The sequence below is a fragment of the Acipenser ruthenus genome, chromosome 36, assembly GCF_902713425.1.
Source record: "Acipenser ruthenus chromosome 36, fAciRut3.2 maternal haplotype, whole genome shotgun sequence".
Classification (NCBI taxonomy): domain Eukaryota; kingdom Metazoa; phylum Chordata; class Actinopteri; order Acipenseriformes; family Acipenseridae; genus Acipenser; species Acipenser ruthenus.
This window is the reverse complement of record NC_081224.1, coordinates 6,598,387-6,608,726: the sequence shown is the minus strand read 5'-3', so window position 1 is coordinate 6,608,726 and position 10,340 is coordinate 6,598,387. Positions and strand designations below refer to the sequence as shown.

At 40.5% G+C, this 10,340-nt stretch overlaps 1 protein-coding gene across 1 annotated transcript in view; it reads left to right on the top strand.

The window, feature by feature from the left end:
- Positions 1-322: 322 nt before the first annotated feature.
- The window catches only part of LOC117402120 (adhesion G protein-coupled receptor E3-like), a 48,430-nt gene continuing 38,412 nt past the window's right edge, over positions 323-10,340 (top strand). Inside the window, exons 1-2 of the mRNA XM_059008033.1 lie at positions 323-393; positions 9,956-10,045. Of these exons, the coding sequence (XP_058864016.1) occupies positions 372-393; positions 9,956-10,045 (112 nt within the window). The 5' untranslated portion in view covers positions 323-371. The remainder of the gene's footprint in view (positions 394-9,955; positions 10,046-10,340) is intronic.

The following is a 10,340-nucleotide window of genomic DNA, read 5'->3' as shown; positions in this document are numbered from 1 at the left end:
AGACAGACTAAATAGACCATAGTGGTCGCACATAACAGGGCTGCATGAATCTGAGAAATAGTCATGTGTGCTGTATATAACTGATTCATGCTAAGACTGACCCTGGAATGAACTGTCAACCCATCCAGTCCGGGGCACACTGTTCCTGTTATACTGTGCCCTCACAGGTAAGGATTGTTGACTGATTCATTTGCTCTCTGTCACAATGCTGTATATAGCTGAATCATGCTAAGACTGCATCGAGTTCCTTGTTCTGCAGAGAACTTGAGCACAATATTATAAAAGGAAACTGTGGACACATTAACAAGACCAGTTGCTTAAAAGAGTTTCCTGCAGACGTGCGCAAAGCAGCTCCTGAAAACACTGCAGACATGCAGGCTCACTGCAAACCAGGTAGGAAATCATTCTCTCTGTACAACAGACAGGCTTTTACTGTGTGAAAGCAGGTAGGAAACCATTCTATCTATATTGTGGACAGGCTTTTATCAGGTGTGAAAGCAGAGCTATTTTCAAGGTGCTAGGTCACGTTTGTGTGTCAACATGCAGGTGCTCTGATGAAGGCACAAGCCGAAACGTTAGTCTGCTTTCCAGATCAGCACTAACCCTACTTTACCTAAATTAAAATGAGGTAGTCCAAGATTAATCGGGGTCTGTGAAACCAAACATCAGGAAAGTAGACAAACACTTTGACAAAAAAAGATAGAAGTAAATGCCTACCTAATTTCTTGAGAAAAGGGGATCTTTGGCATAATTTGAGCACCAATGTTGTTGAGGGTTTTATAATAGGGTTTTTGTTTTTATTTATAATACTAATAAAACATGCAATTGAAATACCCTCTTCTATAAAATGTTCCAACAACAGTAGAAAGTAATACTATAACACTACCGTGGTTAAAGAAAGTTAATGTAACTTAGTAACTAATAATCGAAAAACCTTTAATAACACATTCATAAATAGATACTAAATTTGACCCTATTTTAAAGCAATACAAACCTAAAACACTGCTACACACGGGTTCAAAAATGTTTTAAACAGTAAGACGTTTTTCTCAATAATTTTAAGACTTCTCATTGAAATGTTTGTCAAAGAACTGCTGCATAACCTACGACTGAAGGGTTTTCTTTTTTTAGGTACAGAGCTAAATCTAATTAAGTTTACTTCAGTTTTTCTGTGAACAAAATTGTTTGAGAAACTGCAATTACATTTTCTGTCAAAAAACAGTGAAATATAATTAATGATTTCTGTTTGATATAAACAGTTCTAAATATCATCAGTGCTTCAATCATTGCAATTTTCTCTTTAAAAATAAGTAAAATGACAGGGTCACTCCAATTTTTTTAATGTTTAAACACTGTATTTAGATAGTAGACCTTTCCCGCCCACTCTGTGTGTGTGGCCTAAATAAAAGAAATGGTATACCCTACCCTTCAGCTTCTGCTGTGTGTGTGTTTGTTTTTTCAAAAAAATAAAATAAAATAAAAATACAACGTGTGCTTCCTCCTCTGGGTCTGAACAGCCCACTGTAGCGTAGACTCGCATACATTGACCACCCACCTCGGTGCTTAGGTCTAAAAAAACAACAAAAAAAATCTCTTTCTGCTTTTTTCTGTATACTGTCTGAAGGCTGTGCTCCGTGTCGCTGTAAGCTTTGCGCTGCTCCGGTTGTGTGACTGCACCCAGTCCAAACTGATACTGTCTGTAGGCAGTGCTCCACACCGCTGCAAGCAGCATTGGTTGTGTGACTGCATGCGGCCACCAGACTGCATGCACCCGGCCCAGTAACCTCGGTGCTTATGCCCCTAGTGCTCGGTGCCTTCAGTGCCCTCGGTTCTTCGATGTCTCGTTTTCTCAGAGCCTCGGTGCTTCGGTGTCCGACGCTCGGTGTCCTCAGTGCCTCGGTGCCACAGAGCCTCGGTGCTTCGGTGCCTTGGTGCTTTGCTCCCTGGATCGGTGCATATGTGCATAGTGAGGCGGAACAGGACGCAATCCCGATCGCGGCTTCCTGGGATGGGGACTCTTTAGAGCAGCAGGAGACTGAGGTCCAGGAAGTAACCGGACTCGGAGACTGGTGTTACCCCTCCATCGAGCTCGGTTTGAGCGCTTAAGGAGCGAGCCTCCAATTTCCTCCAGGTTCCCTGGAAGGCAGTGCCTGAACAACACCACTCTGTATTCAGATTGGCGCAAGCTTCGACCCCCCAGTCTTTTCCGGTGTTCCTGGTACAGTCTTCCTGACACCGACAGACCTCAGCGCCAAGTGTCTCAAACATGGGGGCGCTGGGACTAGCGCAATTCCTGCCGGTGGATTCCACCACAGCGGCCCTGGTGCGAGCCCATCCTGTAGGAGGTCTGTCCAAGGACCCTGTATGCCATAATGGCCAATCCAGGATCACAGAGGCCCACATTAAAAAAGTGTACGCAGCCGAAGCACAGATAACGCGCCTGGCCAACACAGCAGGTCTCCTAACGGCGTACCTGGATGGCATCCTGCGATGGGTGCTCCTCCCTGAACTGGTAGCCTCAGAGCTGCGCTTGGTCTCAGGTACGCTGCTACAAATTTCAGGCTTCCAAGGGCAAGCCCTGGGTAGAAGCCTGGTGGGTCTCGTAGTGGTGCGCAGACAGCTTTGGCACATACTGGCACAATTGCACCTCAGACTCTTGGGTGCTCGCCACCGTACACGCGCTGCAGTTCCACATGAAGTAAAAACATTATTCTCAAGCAAGCCATTCGCCTCGTAGAACGCAGAATCTACTCGAGATACTATCTAGTGCCAAAAAAAGATACTATCTAGTGCCTTCGCCCCATCCTGACACCTCAACGGGTTCTTGAGGGAGAGGAGGTACCAGATGGTCACCAGGGATTCACAGTACAATTGGTGTTGTGTCAGAAACTATTGGGTCTGATGGCCGCAGCTTCATCAGCCATCCAACAGGAGTTACTCCACATGCGCCCGATCCAAGCCTGGCTCAATGCCTTTTGGCTACAATCATAAAAAAGACAGCATTTCCTCCCAGTGCTCCAGAGGAGACATGTCCTTGTCTGCACGGACAACATGTCAGTAGTAGCATATGTCAACCGCCAGGGACTTCGGTCCCTGGGGTTGCACCACATAGCCTTTCAACTACTGACCTAGGTAAAGAGGCACTTGCTATCCCTCCAGGCTGTTCATCTCCCTGGAGTGGTGAATTGGGCTGTGGACCTCCTCTCCAGGGAGGGTCCTCACCCGTCAGAATGGCGATTTCACCATCAGGTGGTAGAGCGAATTTGGGAACGGTTTCGGGAGGGCCCGAGTAGATCTCTTTGCCACGGCAGAGACGACTCACTGCCCCCTGTGGTTCTCCCTCCACCATTGAGGCGGTTCTCTTGGTGGCCCCCAGATGGCCCAGGACAATCTGGTTTGCAAACCTTTGCTAGCTGTACAAGGCCAGCCCTAGGGGATCCCGCTGCGCATGGATCTCCTCAGTCAGGCGAGAGGTACTCTCTGGCACCCAGAACCGGGCAGACTCCAACTGTGGGTCTGGCCCCTGAACGGAACCGTCTGTCCACCTTAGCTCTCAGACGCGGTCGTCAGTACACTGCAAAATGCTAGGGCCTCCTCCACAAGGTCGCTGTACACCTGGTTTCAACATATTCATCTCAAGTACCAGTGTTTCCAGCATGGACCACCAGGTGTACCAGTCACTATGTCCAATCTTAAACTGCTGTTGTAAAACCAAGACCATTACAACCAGGTTTGTTGTGTACTCACTTGTTTGTTGCCTCATTCTGCTGAATGGTTAATCTATGCAGCTGATGACTGCAATGAACTCAGCATGTTTATATTTGAAATATTTTGCAAGTGTTGTGTATGGAATTGGTGATCGTACCTTTAAGTGTGTACAGACTAGTTATAATATGGGAATTAGCTGCAGCTCCTGTGCTCAGTGTTAGTGAAGTCCTGATCTGACAGCATGTAAGACCATAAAAACATAAGAAATTTGAGAATGAGAAAAGGCCATTCGGCCCACCCATGCTCGCTCACTTAATGAAAGCGTTGTCCGTTAACACTCAGGAGAGGTTATTAGGGGAAATGAAACCTCTAGGAATTTGTGGCTAAACGGTTCGCCCTTCCTCCAGGCGGCTAGCTAAAGGTTAGAGAGGGTTATACAGTATTATTCATGACAGCATCCAGTCTATTCTTGAAGGATCCCATAGTCTCTGCTTCAACAACTCTGTCCGGCAGCCTGTTCCAATGGTTCAACACCCTTTCTGTGAAAAAGCTCCTTCTCCCCTCGGTTGTGAATATGCCCTTCTTCAGCTTCCACCTGTGACCCCTGGTTCTGTTCTCTTACCTGTGAAAAATAATTCTCAGCTGTTACTTTGTAAACCCCTTGCCAATTTTAAATACATCTATTAAGTCACCTCTGGCTCTCCTTCTTCTAGGCTATACAGATTAAGCACTTTTAGTCTTTCATATGACACCCTTCAATCCTGGAATTAATCGTGTTGCTCTCCTCTGTACTCTCTCCAATGCCTCAATGTCTTTCTTATGATATGGGGGACCAGAACTGGACACAATATTCTAGGTGCGGTTGTACCAGTGCATTGTATAATTTTAATATAACTTCTCTTGATTTGAATTCAACTGCCTTGGCTATATAATCTAACATTCTATTTGCCGTTTTTATAGCTTCTCCACACTGTCTGGTTGGCTTAAGAGATTCATCCACTACTACCCCCAAGTCATTTTCATACATAGCCTCCTCTATTTCGTTACTGTTCATTCTGTACTTGTACTTTTTGTGCCCTGTGTGCAAGACTTTATTCACATTAAATTTCATCTGCCATGTAATACAGACAGCTCTTATGATTTACATGCTACCTTTTATTTTTCAGTGAAAACAAGTTTCACAGTGAGTTAATTCTGTTAAATTTACGATATTAAATAAACCACAGCTAGCACATCGTCATACATTTTAGATATTCTCATTAGCACAATTTGAGAGCTAAATTTAGTGAATGGCGTACATTTCATTTTTAATTTCCTTATTTATTTGTTTTCTCAGCAGTCCCAAGTATTTATGTGCGTTCTGCTTTCACATTCCTTAAAATGGTCAGTTTGAGAAATAAACAGCTGACCCTGTTTATGGTAACAGTACTCTTAAATTACTGTGCCTGCTTCTTTGGCTGAAGAGATATTGTTAGCTCTTCATCTAACTGGGGAATCTGCTGCACAATTAAATCATCCTTAAACTCCTGACCATAAACAATGTAACTACATCTATTATATCTGGGATGCAAGATGCAACAGACGATAAAAATCTGTTTGTGTTGACTCAAAACTTTATTTAGGCACTCTACGATTTGACTGTTAGTTTATTGGAGTTCACGAAAAATAACTTTTTTCAGCTTGATACACAAACCTTTTCACTTCCTTTTTTGGTTTGATTGTTCAGATTTTTGCTGCATCACAGCCCAAAATTATTTTCTTTATTATAAGTTTCCAGGAAATTTAGTTCATGGCCCGTGTGCAACACACAAATCTGAAGTGTATTTTTATTTTTGTTTTCGCTGTTCTTGTTCTAGATTTCTTAAATGCAACTGTTCATTTTAAGCTACATTTTTACACAACAGTACTCGTTTGGTCACTGCTGTTGCATGAAACTGGGGTTCTCCTATTCTGCTGGTGTTAATACCTCTCTGCATTTACAAGCATTTATATTCGATCAAATTGTTAACGTCCTTCTTGCACTTCAGTTTATTAAAACATGTGCCATGCGTTTTTTTATACAGAGTGACGTCATGTCGCTTTCATAAACATTAACTCATGCGTTTAAAGGGAGAGGCAGCATTGGTGTGCCTAAAAAGCAGTTGTCAACACTTTTTTGTTGTCTAATTTGTAAATATTCTAGTCGCAGTCTGGAGCCCTGCATCATAATTTCTCATTTCTCTGAGATTCGGTGGTACAAACAGATTGATACATTGCAATGGTGTGATTGAAGGTTTATCGTCTGTTGCATGAAGGAATCATGTCGTCATAAAGAACACCTGCCAGTGCGTACCATTTGCAAGCATGTCACGTATCAGTACTAGTGCGTGTACCACAGGTTGAAAACCTATGGAAGTCCACCTGGGTGAAAAACATGTTATTTAGTAGTACGTGTTCAAATATTTAGTACACGTATTGATTTGGTCCAATCAGAATAAAAAAATACGCGTTCTAAATAAATGTAAATTAACTATGCATTTTCTACATAGGGGCGGGTCATGCAGCGTAAGCAGCCAATCACCTTCAGGATAAAATGTTTTCAATTTCAGACATAAAATGTGCTTTAAAAAAAATCAAGAATAAAGAAAATTGCAAATCATGGCAGAGAGAGATATTCTTCTACGGTGCAAATATAGCTTTGCGGAGTGCTGCCGACTTCTTGAGACAGACATTGTTGATCGTGACACGGTTCAGTTTGTATTAACGATGTGCACAATCGTTTTTTATTTTCTAATTATATTTATTTCAGTTTTACACCAAAATATTGAGTTACTGTAGCTAATATTAGATTCAATGTCAGATCTTTCAACACTTGTTTAAAATTACATATTAGTTATAGTGGGGTTACCGCTGAATTAAAACGATTCCTAAGACTCTGAAACTGCCGGTTGATGCTCGTCTCGGAGGTTCCGGGTCTATCCATTGTAGGGAGAGTAAATCAACAAATGATTTATTAAAAATAATTGATATGCACAAAAGAAATATAGTAAATACAATTGTATAAACATTAGATACAAGCAAGCAAAGACGCGCAGGTCACAGCATGGCCTAATGCATACGTTTGCATTACAACACAGACGTCATGTGGAGTCAAAGGAAGTGACTGACGATTCAAACAGAAACATTATGCTAAATACTTAAATAATATTTTAGCATTTCCCCTCCTATTTCCCTTACTCTTTTCCAATCAGTATTGATCCACCCTGTTAATACACACCTTCAGCTTCAGGGGGGGAATTTGCCCAAAACCTCTAGAATATTCTATCACACGTCACAATTATACATTTATGAACTTAAGAAAACCTAATGCACTCATTCTATAGCTGAAAAAGCTAGTTTAAACTGGTTTGTTCTCTGCGGTAATCAGTTTTCACATTTATGCTGCAGACATAGGCTTGCTTTCCTTCTCTCTGTACATCTTGGTTAAACACATGTCAACTCTGGCTGTGTGCCCAGACATCACGGTTCGGGAAGCTGCATATGTCTAGCTTTTGAGGGAGGAAAAGGGAAACTGCTAAGTCTTTACTTCTTGTGTTACATCTGTTGTTAGCCTTATCAAAATATGAAAATACTAAACTTTTTCAACTATCAACTTTATAATAGAAATGAAAACTAGAAGCAAATACATAATAATACTTTATGCAGAATGCCATGTCTACACCATCTTTCACTAGACTTTACCCAATGCCAATTCCATATACCATCACAAATTGGGCGGGAATGGCAGATGCAAGGCGACTTTTAATTGGATAATTTATTACACATACTATTTTCTTTTAATTAATTGGTTCTCATTTCATTTTCAGCCATCTGATTGGCCAAATGAGTACACATAGTAATTATAATTACAACATGTACCAAAGTCAAATGAGAAAGTGTACTAAATAATGCATTTTTGACCCGGATGGCCTTCTATAAAAAACACTGATGTAGGCTTGTGACCGGTTGGCTCAAGTGGTGACGTAATAATATAACAATAATAACAATAAACCATTACTTTTAAATCAACCCACAATAATACATTTAAATCACAAATCATATTAAACACACCTCACAATACATTTATCACAAGCAGGGCCTTTCTTTCCGGCCCCTCTTTACAGAGAGGGCTCTCTTCTGCCCTGCCACAAGGCTATATCTAATATCAGCTGAATACACATAGGCAGATTATGAGTAACAGCTAAAAATGTAATGTAAGAAAACAAACTGAATCAAAAAGCAGTTACATGCTGACCCTATTATTAATAGCTATAGTGTTTCAGCATCCGTTTCAGCCCGTAGCTGTGTTTAGAGGTAGTGTTGCCTGTTTCTTCAGTATTTACTACAGTCACTTGATGGTGAATTGAGGATTTGCACACAATGTGGTGGTTCTCCATGTAATTCATATAAGAATACCATCTAAAATCCTTACAGCATGAACATTTGTCTATGTCACTTAACAATAGACTGGGCCACCTTGTGAACATAATGAATGCATAATAATGTAAACTCATTATTTAACAAGCAACAAATCAGTCTGTTGCATTTTAGGCTTTTTATAGTTATTTATTCATGTGTTTAGCATTCAATAGAAAATAAACAAAATCATGGATTGGATTTGTCGTCTACTCTATATACCCAAGCACTCTGTATGCCTTTTTGAATTGCTCCCCCACACTCTGGTTGCTGATAGGGAAGCATCTATTACAACACCAAGGTTCAGAGACCAATGGGATGCTTGCCTGCAGTGCTTTTTGCATTTTACAGTAACCAATTTAGCCTAATATTGAATTTGAGTGTATTATACGTCACAAAAACTACAGAAATGCCCAGATAACAATTAATGAATCCTAAATGACATGATCACAATCGTAAAACTTCTTGTTCTTCACAGATAGATTACACAATAAAGACACATATACTTCAGGACTTCAAAACCTTTGTCAAATAAATGTTACAGCATGTTGTGGTCACTTGGAGTCCCGAGTACCCATTCGGATACACAAACACTCCTCCGAAGCTGAGAGTGTGATGGAGAAACGGAATTCTCTCTGACTGTGTAGCAATAGACTGTGTTTTTCCATGACTCATTCAGAATGCGGTTCTCTGACGATTACCCACACACAGTAGTTTTAAAAAAGAAACTGCAACTAAAAAATTATGAACTTTCTTTTTATAACTAGATATAAAAACTATCCCATAAATGAATTTTTATTCACTTACCTGTTTGTATCTACTTGTCAGGAGTCGGGGAGTGGTATAAGAATGAAATCGGTATTATCATACATACATTTTGTTGTTGTTTTTAGTAAGATATATAATTTTGGGTAGCGGGGTGCACACTGCTTGTAAAGTGAACTCGTATCTTTTACTTACTCTTTGCTAATGAAAATGAATTTAAGATTGTTAAAATGAGTTCTAGACATGGTGCTTCCCATTGGCTTCAAGGGGCTCAGGTAATGCACGCGTGATTGTTCTCTGTGGCAGGCCACTGTCTGTGTGGGAGGCTTGTGCTTGCTATGTGCGGTTCTCTCGTGGACGCGCTCTCCTTTTCTGCAGAGGGGACATTTAACCTTGCTTATCCCTATTATTTTAATATTAGTAAATTTAATAAGGGTAAGATTGTTCCCATCTGTGCTGTGTGTAATACAGAAAAGACCATGCAGAACTATAAACACTCAATAGTGCTTCATTTATAAATACTAAAAGAAATGTAATAAATTCAATGACAACCCTTTCTCAGTGTCTCCAATGGTGTACTGAGCAAATAGAAACCTCAGGTAACACTTACAAAACAGAAGAAGACTCCTTGATGAAACAACACCAGAACAACGTTTGATACAATACTTCCACACTGAAGACACTGAGAAGGACTTCTAGTAGAAATGTTTGTCGTTGTATTTAATTACATTTCTTTTAGTACTTACAAAAGAATGTAAGTCAGCTCCTTGTTCAAATCACTGAAGTGATTTACCCAGCATGGCAGCAGAAATGTAAAAGCTGTCACACAAGGAACTGAACCCTGAAACCAATCAGGTTCAATACACCAGCATGCTTGACCACATTTTCTACATGGCTCCAGACAAACGTAGCAGTTTCTTATTGAAGATGACTTCTTATAGTACAAATTCACTGAACACGAATTCCCTGAGAGTGTGAATTCATATCTCTTGTGCTATCCATATTGCTGCAGTGTGTCTAAACGTGCTTTCCATTTCCTTGTCTTCAGGTATCATTGTGGGATTGCTGCTCTGGTGCTGTTCCTTGGCAGACAGTTCTTGTAAAGCTGGATTCACCTTGTCAAATGGTTCATGTACTGGTGAGTTGCAATTAATAACGTTCCAAACATTTGATTCTTGTTTTCACCTGTGGGGGAGTGTGGCCAGCAAATTAATTGAGAAAAAATAGGTTTAAGAGAAATCTATTTTAACTTACAAAAAAATAATAATTACACAAAGCATATTTTTATTAAGCATACTAACACCAGTGTGATATTTTTATTAAATAGACTAACACCATAAAAACATCAGGAAGCTAGTATTTTAATAGAATGCCATTCAATAAACATTACAAATAAAACTCCTCTCCCTGTTTAAGAAAAAGAAACACAGATG